We start from the raw sequence: 27,562 nt of genomic DNA on the forward strand, positions 1-27,562 counted from the left end.
TAAAAACACTGCTTAAAAATCCTCTTAAGGCCTTCAGTTCATTTTCTCAACTCTATCTTGTATATCAGTTTCTCCTTTTTATTTAAGATTATTTTCTTCTTGTTTTTGAAAACAATGTTATACACTGTATCTATATCACAAAAAAGAATTAACTACATGGTTTGATTGAATTTGGAACGAAAGTTGATTTAAATACAAACAAGTCTTGAATAGAGAGGTATTCTGACAGATTAATTATCATCAATGCAATGTTGAAATATCAATTCTCAATTTAAAAAAAAAAAAGATTATATATAACATAGTTTTCCAAATCACCCAGAAAACATCATGTTATTTCAGAAAAGTGCAGATGACTGAATGTCATGGTCATCATACTCCTAAACAGGCTTTCAAAGCAAACAGCAAGGGTTTGATGTTGTTTTAGGTTTTTCCTGGTGGTCCTGATCTTTTCCGATAATGGACAGACATGGAGAGGGAGCATAAAATTGTGTATCATAAGCACCTTCTTTCAGACCAGCTTACTCAGGATAAATGAAATATTGATGTATTTGAAAATGCCCAAGTGTTCAATAAAGATTTTAAATAAAGCTACCTAAAAGTTGTGGTTCTTAGGTTAATCATTTATTTATCTAAAGGATGAAGGAAGCTGTCTACTTCTGTGATATGAACTGCAATCAGCTTAAAAATAATTGACAAATTAATCCCTTCACAGCACAGCAATTGTAAAGGTGTTAGTTTTAATTAGGCCTGTCTGATTGCCTTGTCTAATCAAGAATCAAGGTGGTATCTTTGATGGTTAAGGTCTACCGGGGCCATCCCTGACCTGCCAGCCATGTATGTTTTAATTATTGATTCCTCACATTTCAGCCCTTTTCACAAAGGGACTTGAAGTTTGCAATACCTTAACATTTAAAGGAAAGAAAAATAAACATTTTCCTCAACACTTCTATCTAGAATCCTGTGGATCTTCTGTACCAAGCTGCAGTTTTATCCTAAAGAAGCTGTCGGGTCGATGATGAAGTCAAATGCACATAAGAATGCTATGGTACCACTGCCTCTCCTCCCAAGCACTAGCTTTTCCATGGGTATTGTTAAGCTCTCAGTAAGTCACCACCATTTGTGCTTCTAGAAAACACACTTGATTTCTTGATATCGTATGTCTTTTAAAAAAATCTCCAAATCTCCAAGGGTGAACGAACGCCAGTACTTAGGAAATCAGGAAGGTCAGACAAAAAGGAACACGTAACTTATAAAACGCTTTCTCATGCTGCTGAGGGTGAGGGTGAGGGTTCCCAGTGCCACCGACAGCACGCCCGAGGACGTGGGCAGCTGGCGGTTTCAGCGGTCCGTGTGCGTGACGGCAGCTCTTCTGTGGTTGCAGGTCAACGAAGTGACGGTGGAGCAGCTGGTACAGCAGTACCCCCACATCACCTTCAGCACCGTGCTGCAGGACTGCAAGAGGACCTTGGAGAGAGCCTATCAGATGGGGTGGACCCCCAACATGTCTGCCGCTTCCTCCTAACACTCCTGTCCATGCGCACGTCCACTCGGATCATTCAGCAGGGTGGAGGGTAATTGGAGATCTGGGGTGGGTGATCCCTTGGAAAGGTTTTAACTGTTCCATGTCTACGGGTGTACCCTAGTGTGTATGTTTGTGTCTTGTTTGCATACTGCATAGCATAAGCGCAACTGCTATTTGTTCCCAGGTGAGCTAAGAGTTATTTTACTTAAAAATTAAAGATTTCGAAAGCCACAGAACCTTTAGTTTTTAAGTTCAAAGGCTTATTTCTCTAAAGGAAATTTTTTTTTTTTTACTGTAAAACCAAAAAACTTTGGTCTATTATTTTGATCTTCTAATTACTGCCTCTTAAAGATGCCCCAACAGGAAGGCATGTGCCTTCTCTTTTGATGAGATAGAATCGTGCACTTCTCCTGATGATGACCAGACCAGAAGTGATGTTGCACTAATTAGGAACCAGGAAACCAGTACTTTGCGAAATTGTAGGCACACCCACACATATAGGTTCTCACACCCCCTCCTCTACGTGTACATGAGCACGTGTGCATGAACTCCAGGGCAGTTTCTTTCTGCATCGTTTTCTGACAGAAGGGGCCTTCCTCCAGGTCCCTGAGGGAACATGTCATCCTCTGTGGCTCTGCCTCAGTCTACCTGCAGGAGTTGACTTGCTGTCTATAGGTGAGGTAGGGACTAGAGAAAATAAAGCCTTCTGTGAAGTTTTTTATGTGGAGGCAGCAATCTGAACTCCCCTGGCCAGCTCACAAAAGTTAATTATTCATTATTCTGCAAATGTGTTCTGTTGAGTCCTGAATATTTTACTTAAGTTTTATGTTAATATTGTATTAGTTTTTATTTCATGGATAGTAACTGGTCCAGGTATATTTTAATGATATTTGGAGCTAATCTTAGCATTATCCACATTAAAGGCACCAATGTAATTAATAGTGTGCAGTTATTTTAAAAAGAAAAAACCTACAGATCATTTAATTATTTTTGTTAATTTTGGTAATTATGAAAATATATTCCTGAGATTTGGAGGTAGTCACATGAATAGAAGATTAATGAGTGAGATATAAGTAGACAATCTTTCTATTGATTTATCTTTTTTTTTTTTTTTTTTGCTTTGCTTTGGGCTTTAGAACAGGTTTTTTGGATATATGCATGTTATTTTTGAATAGTTCTTGTGCTACTATAAAGATCTATTGCTGGTTAATGTATGAGTTAAGAGAAAAATTAAGAAAATCTTTTCCTTAAGATTTTGTTTACACTCATCAGAAATAAGGATTTCTTTGTTTAAAGATTGCCAGCTTTCAGTTAAGACAATGTCTATCAGTAAATGAATATATGTTGTGATTTCACACATCTTTATAATTAATTCATAGTAGGGACTCAGGCTCAAGTAAACTTTGCTGTGTCTAGATTTATAATCAAGACAGCAGGGAGCCTTTTTAAGCTAAAGACTGATTATCTTTCATAGTAGAGCTAGACACAAAACCCTGCCTTTTGAGTTTGCTATTTATTCTTCCCCAATGTGGACATAACTGGTTTTTTGGTCTTTAACAGATATACCAGGTTCGAGTTTCACTTTCAGTAAGTCCCAATATGGCTAAAATGATACTAGCTGTAAGAAACAAAATATAGCTTTACATTCAAATACCATTCACTTATTTATAATGACTCCTTTTTTGTAAACACTGTTTCCTTTGATTATGTCAACATGTTTGTGATGTGGCATGTTTTTTGCTTTTAATCCCAATCAGTTAAGAAAATCTAGTTAGTAAGCACCAAGTGTATTTTTTCCATCACTAAATAGGTTACTAATTTAATTTGAAAGGAATAAAATTTGTGTAAGGAAAAAAAAAGCTGTTTATTATTAATAAAAAAGTTCTTCTTGCACATCAATTGGTATCATTTTCATATTCATTTCCCCACCACTGAAAAAATATTTTAATTCACAATATTTTAACTGGTTTTTAATCCAAAACTAATTTATAAGACAGTATGTATAGTAATAGTAGCTTGAGTGAATAAACAAAAGTTTAATTTTTATATATGTCACACTATATTTTAAATAGTTAAAAAAAGACAAAAGAAGGGAGAGTCATTGATGATAGGTATGGTGCCATTTCAGTTCAAAGTTGTAATAATCTTCAGAGTGTTACAGTTCGGTTGTCAAACGGTTTCAGAAGTGTATAATTGATTTTTTTTTAATGTTGCATTGTTTGAATCTAAAATACAGCACTATAACATGCTTTAGCTTGGGGGGTGGGAGGGTGGGGGACTTGCACTTATTCCTTAAGATGTTGACTAATCCAGAAAGCCTGATGCAACATAACCTGGAAAACTGCTTTGGTATATTTGTAGAAATCTGTAGAAATATCATATCCAGCCTCAAAGCATTAATCTCAAAAAAACAACCAGGAAAAAAAAAAAAAAAAAGCATCACCTTGAGTGATCCTGTGATGGTTGTTGAATGTGTTCTCATTAGATGCTTTGAAATGAGGCTTAAAATGATTTCTGGGCAATATAGAGTTTCTTGTTTTGCTTAGAATGTCATAAATACATGTGAACACATTTAATGCAGGGCTTTTTATCCTCTCCAAAATGTCAACAGTATTTTCAGAATAAAGACTATGAAATATATTGCTGTAGTGAAAAATTCTGGTCCTTTGTCTTTAATGTCTTTTTGAGTGGATAAAGGAAATTCACCCAGTTTGTAGTTTCTATATTTCCGTGAATCTTTTGACCTTGCAATGGGTTGCAATAAAAGAGAAACAAAACACTGTGTCTTTTGTTTTATTTTAGAGACAATAAATGGCCTCCCTGGTGTTGGCTGGGTGGGATGCATGCAGTGGCCCGTGTCCTTGTGTGTTTCACTCCTGACTTTATGTAGGTTTGACTAACCAGAATAATAAACAAGCCTGGGTTTAGGAGGTTCTAATTTGGTCAGTGATTACTGAGATAGATTAAAACCTTAAACAAGTGGTTTGTTTAAAATCCCATTCCCTGAAGACTCATTCATTTGCTTAGCCATTTATTCAATTTTTCAAAAGCAAATAAAATAAATATATTGAGTAAAAAACATGGGCCGGCACTGGTCATTTAACGATAAATAAAACTCATTCCCATCCTCGAGTTTCTCATAGCCTAGCAAAGACACATTCTTGAAAACTAGCAGTAACAGTGGAGTACAATAGCTGAAATAGTGGGCATAATTAGAGGGAATGCATAGGAGACAGTAGCAGCTTTGGGAAGGAAGAGCCTCACAGAAGAGATCCTTTTAATGAGGGTTGAAGGAATAACAAGAATTTACCAAACTTGCTGTGGGAAGGAAGGGAGAACAACCTGGAAGATGGAAAAATGTGTGCAAAGTCATGAGAGTATGAGACAGCACAGCAAATTCAGGGTGTTTGAGGCAATCAAGTCAAGTAGAAGAGTATGTGTTCTGTAGGGGCAGGGGGTAGAAAAAGCCTCAACAGAGAAGCAAGGGCTAACCATAAACTCCTCTTCGACACTGGAGAGACGAGACTTGTAGGAAAGGTCATTTCTTAAAATGTCTTGCCCTAAATTCTTTCAACAAGTAGAAATTTAAATGCAGGACTTCTATTTCTGTCCATATGCTAGAATTTCTGCTATGTAACGTCTAAAACTTTTCAGTTTTGTATTTCGTATTTCATATTTTTAAGCCCTTTTCTCTGACTAGACATGCCTGCAAGAAAGCAAAAGAAACCCCTTGTGACCAGGTACGGAATAAGAACATCAGTCTAGAGAAGGGGTCAGCAAACGTTGGCCCCAGGCCAAATATGCCCTGATGCATATTTTTGTAAATAAAGTTTTACTGGACTACAACTGCACGCATTTTTTTAATGTATTCTCCGTGGCTGCTTTTATGCTACAACAGCAGAACTGAGTGGTTGTGACTAAGGGCATGCAGTCTGTATTTTAGAAAATCACCCATCCTGGATGACTCTGATGCAGGCTAAAACTTCTATCTCTAGAGAAGCCTAGAAACTAACAAAATATGGGAGACTGTATTGTTCACAAAACTTCGGGTCAGTGAATAACAGGGAGAGAAATCAAGAGTTCATCTCACATAAAGCCAGAATCCTGAAAGGCAATACCCTTTTACAAATAGTGAACAAAAATAAAACAAAAATTAAAGACACAAATAGCAAGGAAAATTGTCATTTTCAGCCGTGGTTATTCATGGGTTTGGGGTTTTTTTGTTCTCTTTTTTAAGGTTTTTTTTTTTTAAATTAATAGCCACTGGCTACCATTCACATGGTTTAGTATCTGAATCTACACTGCATATTTTGTGTTGCTTATTTGTATTTTTAAAAGGGTTCATTGCCTAAGAAAAGCAGACAAAAAAATCATCCCTTGAGAAAGATACCCTTTAATTCAGGCCTTAAAAGAACCCCCATAAATAGAGAGGCAGTAAATATAAACTCACAAGCTAAAATCACAGAGAACAACAGAAAATAAGTCAACACTAGTGCAAGTCAGCAAGAAAAAACAAGCAATAGACCCCCATCCTCAAAGGCTTTGATATTAAATTTTCAAATACACAGTACAAAATAAATGTTTGGTATATTCAAAGATATGGTATTTAAAACATATAAGAAAAAACCATCAAAAAATGAACAGATATATTTTTTAAAAAACTAAATAGAATTTTTAGAAAGGAAAAATGTAATAATTGAAATTAAAATGGAAGGCTTGAGTAGTAGTGGTAATCAGCTAAGGGAAGAATTTATAAACTGAAAGGTAGATCTGAATAAAGTAAAAAGGAAGTTAAAAAAAAAATAGTCTTTTTTCTTTTGTGTGGATAATTTCCAGGTGGAAGACTGAGAGGTTAAGACACATGGGACCTAGTGTGAGACTTTTCCAACCTATCTATCTAATCTTGCAGATGGAAAAATAGAATAGGAGACAGGCAATATTTAAAGAGATAATGGAGTTTCCATTTGTTTGTGGAGAAGAAAAAAAATGTTGGAGGAGAGTATCAAAGGCTCAGTTTTGGAAGAGTTACTTTTGAGGCGCTTATTAGACATTCAAGTGAATAGGTGGTGTATGGAGTTGGATATAGGAGAGAGGATTTCAGAAGAGAGGTTCATAGGTGGCATTAAAAACCACAAACCTGTCTGGATCATCATAACCCCTTAGGTTGGCTAGAAAGAGATCTCAGGATGGTGTCTTCAGGCGCTCCAAGATTTGCAAGGCTAGAAAAGCAAGGGAATGAAGGTGGAATAATCTGAATGGTAGGAGGAAAACCCGAAGTGTGTTCTATCCTAGAATCAAGTGAGAACAAGCAAAATTACGTAAGCCATTATTTAGGGACACACATGTATTTATAAAAAGGGAAAAAGAAAAAGGTAACAGTTGGAAATCCACAGAGCGGTGATAATCTTTGTGAGGAGCAGACAGTGAGTTAGGATTGCAAGACCACACAAAGGACTTCTTCTTCTTCTTTTTTTTTTAAGACTTTATTTATTTATTTGACAGAGATCACAAGTAGGCAGAGAAGCAGGCAGAGGGTGGGGGGAAGCAGGCTCCCTGCTGAACAGAGAGCCGGATGCAGGGCTCCATCCCAGGACCCTGAGATCATGACCTGAGCTGAAGGCAAAGGCTTTACCCCACTGAGCCACCCAGGTGCCCTGATGCAAAGGACTTCTACTGAATCTGTAGGTTCTCTTTTATAAGTTGAAGAGAGGCTTCGCCAGTATTTGTTTTATTAATCTGCTTCAGAATGTATGTTTATGTAAAAAATTATTTTGTGTCAAAGATTTTATTTAAAGTTTAAGGAGAAAAGGGAGTATACCTTGTTTAAATTGGTTATCAAGAGTTGCTAAACCTACCAGTTCAGTAGTGGAGGTTAGCTCTGTGTGAAGCAGAGTTTACACAATCCCATGTTGAAACTGGTGGCAGCGGTGGGGCACACGTTAGTCTTACCCTTCTCCTCTCCTGTGCTGGGAGCATAGCATTGCGCAACTTCCTGATTTCTCTCCGACTATCGTTGGAATTCTAAGCAGAACAGCTGTCCATGTGGCACTGAGACAGCTGTGAGAATTCTTGTGGCATATCTGTCATGTCATTACCACAGGAATCAAAGGACCTCTACACTGTTTTGTAAAGCAGTGGGGGACCCTTTCATTATCACTTCATTTTTAATTACACAGATAAATCTGGCTTCAAACCACTTAGTAATACAGAGACTTGTCTGATAATGTGATAACCTATAGCTGAAATGAACAGTTAGGGTCAAGTCTATCCGTTTCACTATATGAATAAACCGTAATTTATTTATTTACCCATGCTACCATTTGTGGATATTATGTTGCTTTTTGTTTGGAGCATCATGCTGACAAAAATTAATTGTGGTTTCTTGATATATTCTGGAGTTACAAATGCAGGAATATAACTTCCTTGGTCCCTGAAACACAGCCATCTCCAGAAAAAAAAAAAATTTTTTTTTTTCAGCAAACTAAAATCATCTCTCTAAGAACTCCAAATAGCATCCCTTTTTTATGATTCTGCTTGGCTAATAAAGCTCTGTATGGATTCCATTAGCCCAAGGAAAGAGAAACAACCAAATGGCAAGTGTTTGTTTTGGCTCTTTTATTCACCTCCTGATGGATAAAGGTTTCATGCACTTTTCCCACAGTTTGGCATTGCTTGAGAGATCTGGAGGTGAGAGGCATTAACATTGAGTGGCCTGGGAATGTACAGCTAGACAGGCTGATGGGCACTGACTGAGTTCCTTTCCCTAGCCTAAAATCTCCCAGTGGTGTGACTGTAGTCCTTGTGTGTGTGTGTGTGTGTGTGTGTGTGTGTGTGTGTGTGTGTGTATACATGATCGAGTGCTCATGTGTAAAATCCAATCATAAACGATGCCTACTAAATGCAGTCTATTCAACTTCCTGTTCTTTCTTTGAAATTTTTAGTAATCAACATAATGGAAAATGAAAAATTAGTGCCTGAAGAGGGGCTTTTTTAAAATAAGTGCTATTAAAAAAAAAAAAAAAGATGAACCTTGATGGTCTTGGGTGGTGATGACAAGGGTAATTTTTATAAATCATACCAAAATAAGTGGAAATATCTCAGCAAGTTTGGTTTTGCTAATAGAAATGATAAGCAACATCTTGCAACTGAGTCACTTATTGAGTGAAAAAAAAAGGCATCTTGATAATTGGCTTTCGATAAAAGCTTTTATTAATGTTTCTTTGATTCCAAATCAAAAGTTGGATTACTGTACTGGATGCGGAGAGACAAATACTAGGAAGCACACTTACAGATAACTTCAATAATTGGGTTTAATGTGAAAATTAGGTATCTCTATTAGATCACTTAAATGACTGAATTTGCTCAAATGTCTACTAACAAATGATAGTCCCCTTCTCTCCTCTTTTTCCTGCTGATGAATGTTACTGTTCCTGTTTCTTCTTAGCCATAGTTCGTTCTTATCATTAACCAAAGAATCTAAGAAAATTAGTGATCACACTGTTCATGCCTCTAAGGACGAATGATATATTTGAAACCGATCCCCGAACATGGAATTGGGAACATGGGAAATGATGGTGACAAGAAGAATTAAATGAATTACGTTAAACGTTCACTATTTTTAAACATTTTGCTGTGAACACAACAGGGAATATAGCACATATTTGTAAAGTTGTAATACGGTTGTGAAGGAAGTTCTTCTTAGGTTAAGAAATAGGGCACGACTGGTACCCTAGCAGGCCTTTCCTCAAGGACCCCCTCCCTGGCCCAAGCATCACCCTACCTTCAAATGTAACCACTATCCTGGACTCTATGGAAATAGTTTTCTTGTTATTTTTGTTGTACCACCTATATGCATCCTTAAAAATGTAATTTGGTTTTGCCTGGTTTTGAACTTTATATGAAAGAATCATACTCTGTGTTTTGTTTTGTGCCTTCCTTTCTTTACTTGATAGTGTTTCTAGGATCCATCCATTTTGTTGTGTGTACCTATAGTTCATACCGTTTCATTGCTACTTAATATTCTATTGTGTAGATATGCTACCATTTATCCATTCTGCTATTGAAAAAGCATCTTTGGCTTTGGCTCAGGTCATGATCCTGCAATCCTAGGATCGAGTCCCACATCAGGCTCCCTGCTCAGCAGGGAGTCTGCTTCTCCCTCTGACCTCTCTCCTCTCTCTCTCTCTCTCCCAAATAAATAAAAAAAAATTTTTTTTTTTTAAGAAAAAGCATCTGGCTTGCTTCCAGTTTGGGACAATTACAAATGCTGCTGCCAAGAACATTCTTGTACAGGTGTGAGCATGCATCTCTGGATACAGACCTAGGAGAGTAAGTGCTAGTATTTGCATACCTTCAGTTTGATTAGGTGATGCTCCACCATTTTCCAAAGAGTGAACCAGTTCACATTTCCCCCGGCAGAGGATGGAATTTCTCCATGACCACTCATTTGCTTCCAATGGGCCTATAGTGGTATCTTATCAGGATTGTAGTCTGCATTCTCCAGAATATTAAAAAAGCTGGGTACCATATTATTATATTTAGTGGCCACTTAGGGAAAAAATGATTGTAAAGATCTCTAAACAATGTTTGCCTTTCCATTTCAGAGAAAAGAAAGAACATAGACATGAAAGGTGTGAAAGTATCAAGTATCCAAGTTTCACTGTGAATTTTAGCTGGTGGGGCAAAAGGTAGGCAAAGAGAGCAAGGAAGGTGAGGGACCCTTTAAGAGGTTTATAGATTAAAAAGACAAAGCTTGGGCACCTGGGTGGCTCAGTGGGTTAAGCCGCTGCCTTCGGCTCAGGTCATGATCTCAGAGTCCTGGGATCGAGTCCCCCATCGGGCTCTCTGCTCAGCAGGGAGCCTGCTTCCTCCTCTCTCTCTCTCTCTGCCTGCCTCTCTGCTTACTTGTGATCTCTCTCTGTCAAATAAATAAATAAAATCTTAAAAAAAAAAAAAAGACAAAGCTTTACCTTCTGTTATTACATGGACTTTATCGTGACTATGACCTTATTACATCTTGATGGATGTGGAAGGAGCCCATTATCTTGGGCTTAAATGAGAAGTTACAGGGATCTGAGCAGTGCCTTAATGCAAGATTGTATGGTTATTGTGATGATGCAGTGAAATTAAATACGATATAAACAAATCAAATAAGAATGGAAAAAGAGAGTTGTCACTCTGTTATGAAAACAAAGTCGAATGATTTGGAAATTGAAATGGAAGGAGCAGCACAAAAAAAAAAATCTTTAAGTCAGTGACAGGACTCACAAGATGTAGAATGTGGGAAAATTATAAAAACCTAGAAGGAGTTTGCATTTAGACTGCTTCAACACTGAATTTAATTTCTTATTCCTTTTTAAAGAAATTGACACTCGAAATCATAGATGATGTGTTGTGGTGATGATTTATACAAGAATGACAAAGTAGAACACAAAACAAAGAAAAATGGCCTTACCTATATATCAAAAGATTAGCCAGTGAAGGTGTGTATGTTTGTGTGTGTGTTTTATCTTAATATAAGTGTATATATATGAGATATAGGTTTATTTGTTTTACATTAAAATAAAGTATTGAAATACTATATGAACATATATACTTTTAAATTTTTTGTTTTAGGATTTTGTTTATTTATTTGACAGAGAAAGAAACCACAAGCAGGCAGAGAGGCAAACAAAGAGAAAGGGGGAAGCAGGCTCCCCGCTGAACAGAGAGCCCTATGTGGGGCTTAATCACAGGACCCCGAGATCATGACCCAAGCCGAAGGCAGAGGCCCAACAAGAGTCACCCAGGCGACCCTTAAATGATTATTTTAATAAACTTTTCAATTAAGTGGCCAGCTAGCTGTCCTGACTTTGCTGATAAGTGGGCTTTTCCTCTGCCTGCTCACACCAAAACAGACAACTGATAAGAACTCATGTTTTTTTTCAATTGAGGTGTAATTCACCTACAATAAAATACACACATATTAAGGTACCATTCTCTGCACTTTGACAAAGGTGTAGACTTTTGTAACAAGCATTGCCAACAAGATATACAATTTATTAAAAACTATATACATATAATACATAGGTGTTTGTGTCTATGTATACACATGTGTATATACAACCCCAGAAATTTCCCCAATACTCTCACCCCACCACAGACAAGCACTGTTCTGATTTCTGTCACATACTGTGTTTGCCTTTTATTGAATATCTTCTACATGGAAGAATACAGTATGTATTCTTTGGGTCTGAGGTCTTTTCCTCATGTGATTGTTTTTGAGATTTATCCATGCTATTGTGTGTATCCATTGTTGCTGAGTAGTAGTCCATTGTATGAATATATCACAATTTATCTCTCCATTCTGTTGTTAATAGATATTTGAGTTGGTACCAGTTTTTGACTACCATATATAATGCAGCTATAAATAATTTTGTACAACTCTTTTTATGGTATATATTCCTAGGAGTGACATTACTTGGGTAAATACATAGAAGTAGAATTGCTGACTGATAGAATACACACACACACACACACACACACACACACACATAGACCTTGTACTATCAAATGTTTTCTAAATTGGTTATACATATTTCTACTATGACTAATACCAATGAATGAGAGTTCCCATTATTCCACAACCTGACTGACATTTTATGTTATCAATCTTTTAAATTTAGCCATTTTGAGGGTCCATTAGAACTTTAACTGGGGTTTTATTTCAAAGTCTGGATAAAGTTGAGAATAATAGACTTATCAACAATACTGGGTCTTCTAGTCCATAAACATATTTCTCAATTTATCAGAGTCTTCTTTAGTTACTCTCAATATTTTGTATTTTTCAGAAGTCTTGCCCTGTTTTTATTAAAAATCACTCCTATATGTTTTATGTATTTTGATGCTACTGTAAGTAGAATATAAATTTTTAAAAAAATTTTATTACTAGGTTATAGAATTACAGTTTATTTTTGTACATTGTCTTGCATCCAGCAACCTTGCTAAACTTACTATTACATCTTAGTTATTTTGCAGATTCCTAGGATTTTTTAAACCAAAAAATTGCAGTAATTAAACATAATGCTTATTTCTTTCTAATCTTTATGCCTTTTAATCCCCGTAGTTGATCTATTGCACTGGCTTATAAGCTCCAATACAGTATTAATAGACTTGGTGAGAGCTGACATCCTTGTTCCTGATCTTAGGGAGAAAGTGTTTAGTCTTTCCCAATTAAGTGTGTTCTTAGCTATAGGGTTTTGTAGATGGCTTTCATAAGATTGTAAAGATTCACTTCTATTTTTAGTCCCCTGAGAGTTTTTATCACAAATGTGTAGTGAATTTTGTCAAATGTTTTTCTTAATCTTTTAGTATCTACCCTAAATAATACCCAGTATTATTTCTGGAAGCCTTCATTATTTTATATTTATATAAATATTTATAAATATATAAATCCTATATATTTATGTAAGTTTATATAAGTTTCTTCAAATATAATTTTCTTTACCCTATCTTTATATAAGTAATTATAAGTATATATAAACTATATAGTTATATAATTTTAGGTAAGTTTCTTCTAATATCATTTTTCTTTATCCTGAAGAAATTCTTTTTAGTATTTCTTTGAATTGATTAATATGGTCATGTAGATTATCACATTCATTTTTTTCTGCTATATTATATGATCTCATATTTCTTTATTTTCTGAAAGACTATGTAAAACTGGTATATTTCTTTCTTTTTTTTTTTTTAGATTTTATTTATTTATTTGACAGACAGAGATCACATGTAGGCAGAGTAGTAGGCAGAGAGAGAAGGGGAAGCAGGCTCCCCGCTGAGCAGAGAGCCTGATGTGGGGCTCAATCCCAGCACTCCAGGATGACGACCTGAGCCTTAGGCAGAGGCCCCAACCCACTGAGCCACCCAGGCACCCCAGGTATATTTATTTCTTAAAAGAATTCCCCAGTGGGGGTGCCTGGGTGGCTCAGTGGGTTGGGGCCTCTGCCTAAGGCTCAGGTCATGATCCCAGGGTCCTGGGATCGAGCCTCGCATCAGGCTCTCTGTTCAGTGGGAAGCCTACTTCCCCCTCTCTCTCTGCCTGCCTCTCTGCCTACTTGTGATCTCTGTCAAATAAATAAACAAAATCTTTAAAAAAAGAAAAAAAAAAAGAATTCCCCAATGAAATCATAGGGCCTGGAGTTTCTCTGTGGGAAGGTTTTCCATTTTTTAATTTTCTCTCGTATCAGAAGAACACAAGAGATTTTTTTCATTGCATCTTACTATAGGATTTATTAGCGTAAAATTGTTCATAGTCCCTTGTTAGTTTTTTTTAAATGTTTGTAAGATCTATAATGATAGCCCTTTTCCATCCTGCTATTGGTGACCTGTGTTTTCTTTCTAACAAAGCCCTCATTAGTTCAAGGTCTTCAACCAATAATCTGTCTAATGGAAAAAAGCGAAAAATCAACAAAGGAAGAGAAGAGAAATCAGAATCTCTGCAACATATGATCTATATAGTGTCCTGTGTACAACAGAATAGTACACTAATAGGTATGTGAAGGAAAAAGAAAAGCTTACTCATAATGAAGAAAAAAAATCAGTCAGTTGAAATAGCCCTGATACGATCCAGATATTGGAATTAGCAGATGAGAACTTTAAAGGAACTATTATAAATATGCCCTAGTACTTTGAGAAAAAAAAATGATCATAATGAGTGAACAGATGGGGAATCTTAGCAGAGAAATGGAAACTATATTTGAAAAAATGGAAATTCTAGAACTGAAAAGTACAATATCTGAAATAGAAAATTCATTGAATATGGGCTTAAGAGCAAATGCGAGTTGGCAAAAGAGTCACTGGATGTGAAATATAGCAATAGAAATGATGTCATCTGAAGAATGGAAAGCAAAAAAAAAAAAAAAAAAAAAAAAAAATAGGGAAGAAAAAGAACAAAGCCTCAGTGGCCTGCAGTACAAGTGGCCTAATATATGTTCAGTTGAAATCCCAGACAAAGAAAAGCTGGGAGAGAAAAATATTTTTAAGAATAATAGCCAAGTCCCTCTAACTTAGGGGAGACTTCAACTCTCAACTCTTTCTTGCCTGTGTTGACAGAGCTGAAACACCTTTTTAATCTTTTCAATTTTCCAACTGCTGCTTTTACTGGGTTCTTTAAAGCACAGAGGAGGAGTCAGGCAAGAATTGGCAGAGAGTTTGTATGCAGCTTCTGACGGGTCTCTTTTATTTCCAGGATTTCCTTCATTCAATTTCCCATTTCCTGGACTCTTCTGATCCTTCAAGTCTACAGACAGCACCTTTTTGCTCAGGTACTATGTAAAGTGGAGAGCGCCCTCAAGGGAAACCATGTAAATGTGGATCTTGCCCAATGAGTGTGGTTCCTTTCTTGAGATGGCTGAAGTATCTTTACTAACTGCCCACTTTGGGTTGCCCTCCAGTAACTTCAAGAGGTTGTTTTTGTGTTCATCCCCAGAGTTTAATTGTTACCTGTGGGAGGGTTAGTCTAATACAAGCTGCTCTACCACTCCCAGAACCATAACTCCTACTGTATTGCTTGAAAGAGGCCAAATTTAGACATTCAGAGGAGTGCTTTTAGTGGTACATCGACAGTATACCGTGGCAGAGATGGCTCATTGCCTCCCAACACCCATGTTCTTTTTCTTCCTCAGAAACACAGCCCCAGTTTGATATGGAGTCACATTTCCCAGTCTCCCAGCAACATAAGTTCTGGCTGGTGAGATGTAAGCAGAAATTGTTGGAAGGAAATTTATGGAGGTCTCCTCAAGAGAGCAAGAGACAGCAGAAGAAAGACCCTTTATCCTTTATTTCTTCTCATTTTCCAGTATATAGTGTGGACATAATGGCTGGGATCTCAGCGTCCATCTTGGGTCATGAATCGACAATAGAAAGATGTAGCGCAAAGTTAAAAGGAGAGTAGGTCCGAATTTCTGGGGAGTTGCTCTGCCAGAACTGCCTACAACCCGTCTTCTTTCAAATAAGTGAAATGTAAATTTTTATCTTATTTCAGCCATTGTTGGTAGTAGTTGAGGCTAACCCTAAGCGATGTAAGTCCAGTGAGGCCCTCATAACAAGTAATGCACCAATAAATACCAGTATGCCCATTGTATAGGACTTTTTTTTTAATTAACTTTTTAATTTTTTTATAAACATATAATGTATTACTAGCCCCAGGGGTACAGGTCTGTGGATCCGCCAGGTTTACACACTTCACGGCACTCACCATAGCACATACCCTCCCCAATGTCCATAACCCTACCATGTATAGGACTTTTGTCAGGGAGAACAGTAACTGCAGTGGAAAGGCCGTTAGCCTGCAGACCAGGAGACCTGAATTCTAGTTCTGCTTCTTCCAACTGCAGCTACATATTTTTGAGCAAGTGTCCCTCTCTAGGCCACAATTTCCTCATCTGTGAAAGTCTCTCGTTAAGTTCAATGGTCCCTAACTTTTCTCCCCCAATTCCACCAAAACTTGCCATGATATAAACCACGTTTTTGCAATTTTAAAGAGTTTGGGAGATTTTAGGTATTTTTTCCTTTAATTTGATCATGAGCCTTTACGTTCACACAAAACTCTCTTCAACCTTCAGTTTTTAAGGGACTTCGATGACCAAAATCAAAGAATCCATATTCCCATTCATCTGAGTCTGCTCCCCTTGTGTTTGGAATGGAAAGGATGCATTTTTGCAGTGTACCTCTCTGCTCACGAAGATTTCCCTAATTTTTTAAGAGGCTAGACCCCGTCAGTGGTACAAATCAAACAAATAAAACACATTTTCAACCGTGCTGAGGCTCAGAACTGTGGCTGAGACGATGAAATGGTTTTATTTTCTAGATGACTATTTTTCAAACTAGGAATATGTTTTGCATCAGTGATGTGTTAAGGTCAAGTCAAGAAAAGAGACAATATGTCCCATGTCACGAAGACCAGGATAATGAGAGTGTTCTCTGGGAGCTGGCTCAGAGGCTGTTCATTTCACCGGCAAAAGGTTATACCAGACAGATTGTTTCTCATTTGATGTCTTAAATTAAACTGCTGACATGACCTGCCTCAAAGTAAGAAACATACGTGTTTGCCAAACAGACCCTAAAGAAAATCCCTGTTTTCAGAGAGTTGGTTCCTTCAGCTGCAGCCTTTGAGGCTTTTCTGTTTTTAAGGTATGCTTGGAATTGAACCAGGTTTCCAGCTGCAGTGCGGCTCCTAACGTCCCCTTGAGGGAGGCTGGTGGATCTGAGGCTTGGTGGCTGATCAGGGTGTTATGGAATTTAGAATTTAGAAATATCACACACTCAAGATGCTCATGAGATTAAAGAGAAATTGCCAAGCACAGAAAATTATCTGCAAGAGACCCGCTTTAATTATCCCCCTCCATTCTATCTCTGCTTTGCCCTCCTCTATGGCCGTCTCCATCTACCACCCAGTCAGAGCTGAAGAAACTTCATGGGAGGTGGTCCCCAGACCAGGCACATCAGCACATCAGCACCCCAGGCCCTATGCCAGGCATCAGAATCTGCAATTGCACAAGATGCCCAGGGGATTCAGAGGTCCTGGTCCACACATTTTGAATAGGGTTAGGCAAGGGTGATGTGCCAGGCACAGTTCTAAGTTGGGCGGATACAGTAGTAAATAGAACAGACAAATTCTGCTTGCATTGTGGTGGGGGAAGAAAAAGATCAATAAACAAGCAGACAAGTAAGTATTAGTATTTCTGGGGCCGTAGGTGTGGGGTTAGGGAAAGGGGGAATAGGTGTTGATGTGGAGGGAGGGTTCCTATTTATAAATGGTGATGGGGGCGCCTGGATGACACAATCTTGGTTTCGGCTCAGGTCGTGATCTCGGGGCCATGAGATGGAGCCCCATGTCGGGCCCTGTGCTCAGCATGGAGTCTGCTTGAGATTCTCTCTCCCTCTCTCTCTGTAAAAATAAATAAATCTTTTTAAAAAATGGTGATCAGAGAAACCTTCCCCTAAAGAGTGAAATACGAACAGAGATGTAAATGAAGTGGGAGAGCACACCAGTGGGTGAGTGGTCAGAGGAACCGAATCCAGCCTGGCCTCCCTCTCTCTGTGGAGTACAACAGATTGCCAGCTGCAAGCTAGTCCGGCTCCCCGGTCCTTGGTCTCCTCGTCTGTCAAGCAGAAGTGAAAACACTCATGGCAAATGCGTGGGGGACTTGAAGAAACCGATACGATACGTGTATGCACAACTGCTACCCTTCTGGGACCCGGGTCCAGGCCCCTTGGCCCTTGGCCTCTGAGCCACAGGGGTCGAAATGGGTGTGGTTCACAGTTGCAGATGTAAGTATAAAAAGCTGAACTTTGCACGGTCAGCTCACTCTACTTCTTCCCCCCCATGCCCATACACAAGCTCAGGCCTTACTTCCCAGAACAGAGGCACCACCACGTGACCATCCTTCACTGACTTCCTACCCGATACCCTCCCTACCTCCTCCTTGTCACAATCTCACCTCCACGCCCAGCCCTTTAATATCTGTTCTCCTCTGACATCGGTATGTCCTCTTTTCCCAGGCAGTGGTCCTTCCCCAGGGTGACGCCACTTCTACTTTCCTCTGGCAGGGAGTGTCTTCTCAACTCAGTAGTTCTTACCAAGTCTACATCTCTTCCTCATTTCCTTCCTCTGTCTACTTTGTGAAACCAAGAGCTCCAGTGTAAACCATCTCCTAGGACATAACCATGAATCGCTCAGTCCCGACGGCTGGGTCAGCCGACAAAGGGACAGTAGCCCTGACCCTCCCGTGAGGTGCCCCCAACTGTGATGTCTGATGGAAGAGAGCCCTAGGCAAGGGCCATGCTGCAATTTACCTGGTAGCATGTATTCCTCACAAACAATCAGTTCTTTCCGGTTAATTTGAGAGAATGTCTGTATTTGGTGTTTCCGTAATTTTATTTTGTGTTTCAGTTGAGTAAGTGTTGCTGAATATCTGTAGAATGTGTGATAATTTTTTTTGTAAAAAACGCAATAAAAGAAACATTAGCATAGGAAAATATTTTATGTTGTGTAAAACACTTGGCTGAGGAAATGTTTTAATGCATTATATCAGAATGCTACAGACGCTCAGCAGCTAGATTACAGGAGTGCTTGGCACTGAAGGAGACCCAGCTCAGCATTGCCGGGTTGGGAGAAGGGCACCGGGGGAGGTCTGGATGAGAAAAAGAATTGGGTATCAGAGGTTTCTCTGACTGAATCAACATTCATTCGGCACCTTCCATGCAAAAAACTGTTCTAGGCTCCTTTCAAGACATGTTGATGAAAAATACAATTTAGTCTCCTGTACCTTAAAAGCTAGAGATGGTCTGGGTATAAGCATTGATTCATTTGGCCCATCTTTATGGGAGTTACTATGAGCAAACCCTACGCAGGATGCTGAGAAATAAAGATAAAACAGATGTGGACTCTGACCTCGTTCCTACAGGGATGAGGAAACATGTTCACGAGTTGTCATTAAAAATGTCAAATGTGGTGAGCAGTGACATTAGTGATTTTATATCATATTTTTAAACCCAGCATCTCCCAAAACTTTGCAGCCCAAGTAACTGGACTTTGGTTCATAGAATTGTGGTGACTAACAATGAGGCAGAGCTCATGCTTCCCTTCTGTTGTTTATGCTGCCAAATCTCACCAAAATGCTGTTCACACCTCTTTTTTTATCTGACCCTGTGGACAGTTCACATAGTAAATGCTCAATAAACATGTGTGTGCTGAATGAACCGGACCTGCTGTGTGCTTGCCAAATGTTATCCTAGTATCCCTCTCCATTAGCACACATGTGGTCTCCTGACCTTAATCGTAATTTGAGCTGCCCCAAACGCACAGTATGAAAAGATGTGTAATTGTGCCATTTCCTCCACCTAGGAGGACATATGGCCCTATATTCAGACTTCAGTTTCAAGTCTCGATGTTTCCCTTGCAGAGGCTATAAACTTGCAGGACCCAGACCACAGACATCAGACATGTTTTGCTTCTTTGAAAACATTGGTTTTGAATGGTTGAGACATTTACCACCAACTCCACTTGTAGTATTTTCTGCCACTGCTTCCTCTTTTTATATTACCTGACTGCAAACTCACACGCTTGAGCTACCAAGCCCCAACTCAACCCATCTGCATATATCTCCAGTCTGTATTTTCAGGGACCTGTGGACCATCGTGGCTCTAAGTCCTACTGTTCTTTTACCAGAAAATTTAGCACTGCAATAACCTCTGCTCCCAGATCACTAGAGACAAAAACTGAACATCTTAGCTCACTTCTAAAGGGTTGCTGATCCCATGACCTACAGAAACACCATAGTCATTGAAAAAATATTGAGAGAGATATCATAAGAAAGCCCTAGGATATTGGAACCTTAATCTGCTGCCATCGAGGCTTAAAAAAAAAAAAGAAAGAATTCTGTGACTTAAAAGCACCAGTTTTTTTCATTTTGCATGAAAATAATCTAACATTGGAGGAAAAAAATAGGAAGTATATCAATTTTTAATAAATACAAGCCACAAAATAAATTTAATAAATTATAAATGATAAAATTATTGAAAAATTAAATATTAAACATTCCCACATAAAAATGTAGAACATTTATTAATTAGGGAGCATTTTCAGAGTAATACTTGCACTTTAAATGGGTCTTAACTTTTTAAACATGCAATGTTGTAGACCTATAGAAAATGCCTCACTGTATTTGCATGGCTGGTCATAGCAGAATGACGACGCATTTGGTCAGTTTTCTACAGGATGGTCAGTATGTGGAGGGTTCAAGATGGTTAGGGATAGGGTGGGAAATGGGACCAACGGTGGGATTCCTGGAACCGGCCTCTATGCAACGCAGTAAGAGATCTTTCTTTCCTCCATTTGGGTTTCCAAATACAGTAGTCCCCTCTTGTCAATAGTTCCACCTTCCAATTTCAGTTGCCCATGGTCCACTGGGGTCCAGAGCAGATCACTCTTTTCCGACGAATCATCTGACTGTCAATAGTAGCCTGAATTTACCTCACTATACCTGCATCATTCACCTCCCATCTCACCACGCAGAGATTTTATGGTCTCACATCATCACAAGAAGAAGAAGGGTGAGTACAATACAGTAAGATATTTTGAGAGAGGCCACATTCACATAACTTTTAGTACAGAATACTGTTATAATTTTTCTACTTTATTATTAGGTATTGTGGTTGACCTCTTACTCTGCCTAATTCATAAGTTAAACTTTACACAGGTATGCATGTGTAAGATGTGGTGCTTATCCACGGTTTCAGGCATCCACTGCAGGGCTCGGAACATGTCCCCTGCAGATAACGGGGGACTCCTGTACAAGGAAGAGCAACCACCATGTGAACATTTCTGCCAAAAATTTGGAAGGAAGGTCCACAGAGATATGCCTGGTTCTCTTCCTGGAGGTTTTAAGGAAGTTTCCAGTCCAGATGCTCTTATTCTGGGTTTTGGACTAAAAAAAGGTAGGGGAGAAAATACAATGAGAGAGAGTATTTGGAGAGGGACAAGCTTTTGGTTTTCTTCTCCTAAGATCATTGTGGTACTTTTTTCTTTTAACCTTTTCACTTATACACAGTTATTCTTTGGGTCCTCCCTGCCATCTTCTCCCTCCTCTACAATGGGAAAATAAAAGGTTGGGTTAATAGAACGCATGCATAGTGTGGCTTAGTTCCTGTCCCCACCCCCTTGAGATCTCTGAGTTGTCTGAGGGGAACTGGGTGCTAGACATGGACATGTGCTGTGCAGATTCCTGTTCATGGAGGGTCCTCCCAGCCAGCCATAGAGAGTGAGTGCAATTAAACAGCCAGTCTCCAGCTGTCAGCAACTTCAGCCTTAGCCTTAGCTGCAGGAGTCACGTGGCCAGTTACACTCTTCCCAGGCAGCCTGCGTGAGACTCTAGACAACATTTATTCTAGATCACTCTGCCCAGTTGCCAGAGCTTTGTCAGGCCTGCACTGCAGATCATTTTCTTCCTTGGACCAGTCCTCCACTCTTCCCCCTTCCCTTTATGGATATTAATCCTTAATAAATATCTTGCATTCCAAACTGCCTCAGCAACTGCCTCTAGAGAATCATCAGCCTTTGGGTACTGAGAGAGATCTGAGAAAGCAGGAGGGTGATAAGGTGGAGCTTTAATGCCAAATCACTCCACCTGGCTCACCATTAGGGCCCATTTTCTGGTACCGGGTGGTGGTCCTATAAGTTTTAACAAACTTTCCTCAGTGGCAGATTGGTATGGCATATTGGTGGAGGAGAATACTAGTGACAACAATATATAAGGCACCTGAAACACGATTATGTGGACATCAAGATGGGGGATTAGACAGCTACTGATAAGTATCACTGATATTCTAAGGAAAGATCACAAACAGCTGAAGACAAGTAACGAGTAACTGAAAACCAGAGATAAAAGCCTACAGTCTCCTTCCTTGCCCACAGTGAAGCTTTCCTCTTCCACAGGTGGAGAGTGCAGCACTGTAAGGACCAAGCTCAGGTCTTCAAGTCAGAGTGGATGAGCCAACCAAAAAAGACCTGTGAACCCAAGGTCAGGGTCCTGTCTAGGAAACCTGGGACCTTGACACATGAGAACATCCAATGGGATGTATGGCAAATCCTAGTGGGAGAACAACAGTGCAGGCTTTGACGTTCTGGATCAAAGCCAAGGTATCTTCGCTGTGGAATTATGTACCTTTTGAAATACAACTCCAGCATCCTAACAGAGCCCTACTAGATACGAATGTCTGACCATGGGTAGGATGACCAACACATCGTACTTTGCCCATGACTTTCAGCAATGAAAGTCCCTTGTTACAGGAAATCCCTGGGTCCTGTGCAAACTTGGTCACCTAAGCAAGGACACCAAGTGCAGGAAGCCTGCCCTGCCCATTAAGTTTTGGTTCCTGTCAGAGCCACCACCTCCAAAGACCCAGCAACAATCCATGATAAGAGGGACGTGATCCATTTGGGATCAAGCATAAGTAGGTCCGAGTACATAAGCAAACTACATGACCAGGTAGCCCAGACCCATGGCACCTTCTCTTGTGGAATGTGCCCCTGCCTCAGCTCTTCCTAATGGGTGTGTGGGACATCTTGTGTGACTGACTGAAAATGGAGGGAAGAGCCAGAATCTGGCTCAGTATGTGGGTTTCGACCAAAAAGGGAAGGCAGCTTTGATATAGCCTCATCAGCAATACCCTTGAAGGACAGTGTCAAGAGAAAATGTTCCAAATGGGCAGTTTCATATGGTGTATCTGGTCATCAAATTGTAGAAAGAGGAATGACCCAAGATTAGAATATATATTGTGGGCTTTAGCAAATATGCTGGCTTGCTGGTCGGATGCCTCATAGGAAAAAGATTCAGGGGTGCCTGGATGGATTAAGCCTCTGCCTTCGGCTCAGTTCATGATCTCAGGGTCCTGGGATCGAGCCCTGCATTTGCGGGGGGGGGGGTCTCTGCTCAGCAGGGAGCCTACTTCCCCTTCCCTCTCTGCCTGCTGCTCTGTCTACTTGTGATCTCTCTCTCTCGGTGTTAAATAAATAAATTAAATATTTCTTAAAAATAGGAAAAAGATTCAGAGGTTGAGGATAAGGCAGTGTGGGGCAGAGGCATGTAGATGAATACAGGAGGGCACACAAAGTGTGAAGATCACTGTATAACACAATAATGCCTACCAGAGAACAACCATTCCAGAAGTGCTACAGGAGCAGATAGATAAAAAGGGGAGGCCAGTTGACCTCGACCAACCTTGGTTATCAGCCACCTCGGTGGTGGCCTGATGAGCACCTGAATGAAAGGACTGCAACAACAGAGTTGGGGTCTATGTGCTGGACATAGAGCAGGGACTCCCACTTACCAAGGCTGTCCAGCTACGGCTCTGCCCGTTGTCCCACCTTCCAGCAACAGTGACTGACCCTGAGTGCCCAAAATGGTGGCATTCCTCAAGGATATCAGCTAGTCCCTTAGTGGTAAGTTCACTACACTGAGCCTCTTCCTTCCTAGAAGGGCCAACAAGCAGTTCATTGTCACAAAATAGACACATATTCTAGGCACGACTACTTTTCCTACCAAAAGAGCCACAGTCAGCCCTATTCTCCAAGGCCTGGTGTAGTAATACTCGATCCATTAGCATAGGAACCCATGTAACATTGTATCCCATCAGAGAACCCACTTTATAGCATGGGGGTGACTCTGAGATCATATTACATTCCACGCTGCCTAGGATATAAGACATGTATTGAACCAAAGGCCTTTGTAGGGCTCTGTGTCCCTACAGCACTATGCTTTCAATAGGAAGAGTTCATGTGTCCAGGAACCAAGGAAGAAAAATAGGAATGGACCCCACTCCTAATGACCTACTGGGGAAATTTGTGCTTCATGTCCCTGCAAATCCATAGTTGCCCCAAAGGGGACAGACTTCCTTTAGAGGACACAGCAAGGATCCCATTAAATTCTAACTGTTGCTGTTGCCTAGACATTTTAAGATCCCTGTACTCAGGGAGATGTTGGCAAGATGAATGACAGAGGTAACTGACCCTGATCACCAGGGGCTGGTGGGCTTCTGTTAGACTGTGGGAGCAAGGAGGACTATGTGTGGAACCAGACTATGGGAAACAAGATGACTTGCCTACTTGTCACTCTAACTAGATAGAACCAGCAACATCATTAAAGAAAGATATGGTGATCCTTTGAGAAGATGGTCTAGGTCTAGCCACCAAGGTTAGCAGAGGTGGTCCCTGTGACTGGAGAATACGAAAATGAACCTCACTATGGGCCCTGAAAGAACTTGCCTTGCTCAGGTGACCACACTGGGAGCTGTAATTATTCACTAGTTTCCCCTTTCTAAAAGAAGCCCATGGGATTCCTGGAGATGCTGTTCCCGGAACACATATGGAGAAGGAAATCCAAGTGGCTCAAAGGTGGCATGTGGAGTGGTGGGGCACTGAGACGCGCCTCCCAGATTCCCGTTAGGGAAGAACTTGCCGCCCAGCCATGACAGCAGACACGGTTCTAGCCACCAGGTTACCATGGTGGCCTGCCTCCGCTGCGGAGGCTGCCTTTCTCAGGATCATGCTCTTTCCAGGGCGCCTCTCATTAGGAGACTGAGTGAGAGGAGTAGTGTGAAGTCCTGGCCATTTCAGACGGATAGCGTCCCCACTGAAGGGCAGTACTCACACTAGGTTGGCGGGGGGGTTGTTGGTCCTGCGTCACAGTGTGACTTCTTCCTCTGCCTAATCCTACCTTCTCTGCTTTCCATTCACAGCTGTCATTCCCTAAAGAAAATCTGGTACTCCAAACTCAATCTATAAGCATCTGCTTCTGGACTACTCATTCCATTTCCAACTCTGAGAGGCTCTTTGGCCCCAGAGGCGGGGGCCAGAGGGACAGAGGTGAAGACCGCCTCCTAATCCTAGTGATGGGTGCTTTGGAAGCCTCCAGCAGGTAGGAACTGTCCTGAAACACTCAACCTGCTACACGTGGGCAAAGCAGGGCTGTACTATGGCAGGTGGAGAGTTAAAGAAAAGCTCCGCTCCACCTCCAGGCATCAGTCTAGACCTCACAGAGATAAGCCTCTTTCAGGGCTTGATGAATCCTTGGCTGTGAGGGTTCAGAGCTTATAAGACAGGCCCAGCCCTGCTGTGATGAGCAGCCAGCTTTGGACACAGATACGCTGGGCAAAGTGGGGTCCAGAAGAGAAGGTGATGAGAAGCTGCAGGGAAATTGCAGATCACAGTGGCAAGCCCTGTATTCAAGTGGCCTGTTGATTTGTCTGTCTCACCTCCCTGCCCAGCCCCCCATTTCTTCTTCCTACCCCTGCGGCACCCAACATATACCCAGGAGATTGATCTGTCGAAGGACTAAACGGAAACACTGAAAGTAGCCAGAGAAGAGGCCCTATAGCTCAGACGACCCTCAGCTTTCCAGCACTGCCTTAGAAGACTCCGTGGGGCCTCCTGGAGGAGGTGAGGTGATCAGTAATCAAAGCAGGATCAGTGATCACTGACTGGGGGGGATTTGGAGGAAATTTGGAGTTCCAGGAATTCTGTAAATAACTTTAGTTGAAACTACAGAGTTCTTTGTTTTGTTTTGTTTCCCATGGCTGGCTTGTCCTGAAAAGGAAGTGTTATATTGGTTTGTCACAGGGATGGGTGGGTGGGTGGACAGATGGATGGATACAGACAGGAGAGAGGCCGATGACCTCCTCGGCAGTGTATCAGTTAAGATGTCTTTGGCTGCAAATAAGAAAACCTGGTGAAAGTGGCATAAAAATGAGATGTTGATTAACTCACATAAGAGGAACTCTGGACACAAGCCCTTCTAGGTTTAATTTTGGGGTTCGATGACATTCTCAGGGGCCCCCTTTCTTGGTCTTGGTATTCACCTCCGACTTGAGCTGATCCAGTCTATGCCCTCGTGGCTGCAGGACTGCCGCAGCAGCTCCAAGTGTCAGAGCCTCACAGAACAGCCTCTGGGTTAGGAAAGGAGGCTCGGCCTTCTTGCACCTGATGTTTGTTTCTCAAGACCAAGAAAAGCTGTATTGGTCGTGATAAAATAGCTTATACTGGGGCAACCAGGTGGCCTAGTCGGCTAAGCCTCTGCCTTCAGCTCAGGTCGTGATCCTCAGGTCCTGGGGTCGAGCCCCACATGAGGCTCCCTGCTCAGAAGGAAGCCTGCTTCTCCCTTGGCCTCTACCTGCGGCTCCGCCTGCTTGTGCATGCTCTCTCTCTCAAATAAATAAATAAAATCTTCTGAAAAAAAAAATAGATTCTATTGTAGTAACAAATAAACCTCTAAATCTTCATGGCTTAAGATGGTAAAAGTACACTGCTTGCTCACGCTCCGTGCCTTGCACATTCTGCTAGCTCACTGTAACCGACCCATGCTGAGCGAGGCTCTCGTTTTAAAAAGAGCTTCGGATTTTGCAGTGGCAGGGAAGAGAAGGTTGAAAACTCTAGCTCCTGCTGTCAAATCCTTTGGCCTAACGTGATCCATGTAACTTCCTCTTCCATTTCATTGGCCAGAACTCTACCAAGGCCCTGCCTCACTTCAAGGAAATGGGGAAGCACAGTTTGCCATGTGTTTGGAAGGAAAGGAGAACCCTATATTAGTGAACTTTAGCTATATCTTCCAGAAAGCACTTTCCCCGGAAGTTCCAAATCTTTTACAGCTCTTTGTCTGGAATTGGGTCACATGGTCATGACCAAATGAAAACCTTATTCAGGCAGAATGGAATCACTATCAACCCTCTGGGGCAATTCAGAAACATTTGTGCCAGCGGGTCAGGGAGGGGGCTGATCTGGGTAGGCAAATAACAGTACCAACTTCTTGCTATTAAAGGGCTTATTTGGCAATATCTGTGAGTCAGAAAGGTCCTTCATAAGAGGATTTATTTGCTCCTAGATTTAGAAAATAATGCCTCCATGAGTTAGCACCCTGCTTATGATGGACAATTCCTTAATTGTCCATGAGCAGGGTCAGACCCAAACAGATCCCACAGTAGGTACTGTTAAGGATTTTGCTTCATTTTCCAACAGCTCTGACGGATGACTAGGAAACTTCAGACAGTAAGAGAAACTCTAGTTTGTTAGTTTTTCCAGAAATATGATTTCAAACAAACAGCCAAACAAAGTCTTTAAAAGAAGCCAATTAGGTTTTTTTTAACTCAAAGTTAATGAGGGACAGTTGAATTCAGAAGGTTCTTTTAATTTCTTCCTTCTCCCTTTTCTCTCTACCCATCTATTCCACTCATAAAATAAAACTACATAAAATGTCCTTGCCCTATTTTGCCATGGTTTGGAGCTCAGATGTTTATGATTCTGTGGCAGCATGGGGGCAGTTTAGCGAATGGTTGGAAGGGGAGGGGGAGAATTAGAGCAGATGGTTGAAATTCCAGAAAAGTCAGCCGTAGCACCCCTGCTAAGATTAAAATTGCTCTATTTCTGGGTAGGTCCAAACCTGGAAGTTGTTTACCTATATAGCCTCCTTGAGAGAAAAAGCAGAGGGTTGGAAGAAGAGCCTAAAGCCTATA

General features: G+C 40.5%; 1 protein-coding gene and 2 long non-coding RNA genes across 3 annotated transcripts in view; all 3 read left to right on the forward strand.

The window, feature by feature from the left end:
* FBXL17 (F-box and leucine rich repeat protein 17) overlaps window positions 1–3,958 on the forward strand; it is a 505,478-nt gene extending 501,520 nt beyond the window's left edge. Inside the window, exon 9 of the mRNA XM_032335597.1 lies at window positions 1,382–3,958. Coding sequence (XP_032191488.1) covers window positions 1,382–1,522 — 141 coding nt within the window. The 3' untranslated portion in view covers window positions 1,523–3,958. The remainder of the gene's footprint in view (window positions 1–1,381) is intronic.
* Window positions 3,959–10,131: 6,173 nt separating this feature from the next.
* Window positions 10,132–15,709, forward strand: LOC116586067. Its single transcript, XR_004283878.1, has 3 exons — window positions 10,132–10,209; window positions 10,884–11,004; window positions 14,748–15,709. It is a non-coding gene; the product is annotated as an uncharacterized LOC116586067 (long non-coding RNA).
* Window positions 15,710–20,475: 4,766 nt separating this feature from the next.
* On the forward strand, window positions 20,476–25,471 carry LOC116585571. The gene is made up of 3 exons (XR_004283696.1): window positions 20,476–20,614; window positions 21,996–22,199; window positions 25,325–25,471. It is a non-coding gene; the product is annotated as an uncharacterized LOC116585571 (long non-coding RNA).
* Window positions 25,472–27,562: the final 2,091 nt, after the last annotated feature.

Source organism: Mustela erminea, chromosome 3 (assembly GCF_009829155.1).
Source record: "Mustela erminea isolate mMusErm1 chromosome 3, mMusErm1.Pri, whole genome shotgun sequence".
NCBI lineage: Eukaryota > Metazoa > Chordata > Mammalia > Carnivora > Mustelidae > Mustela > Mustela erminea.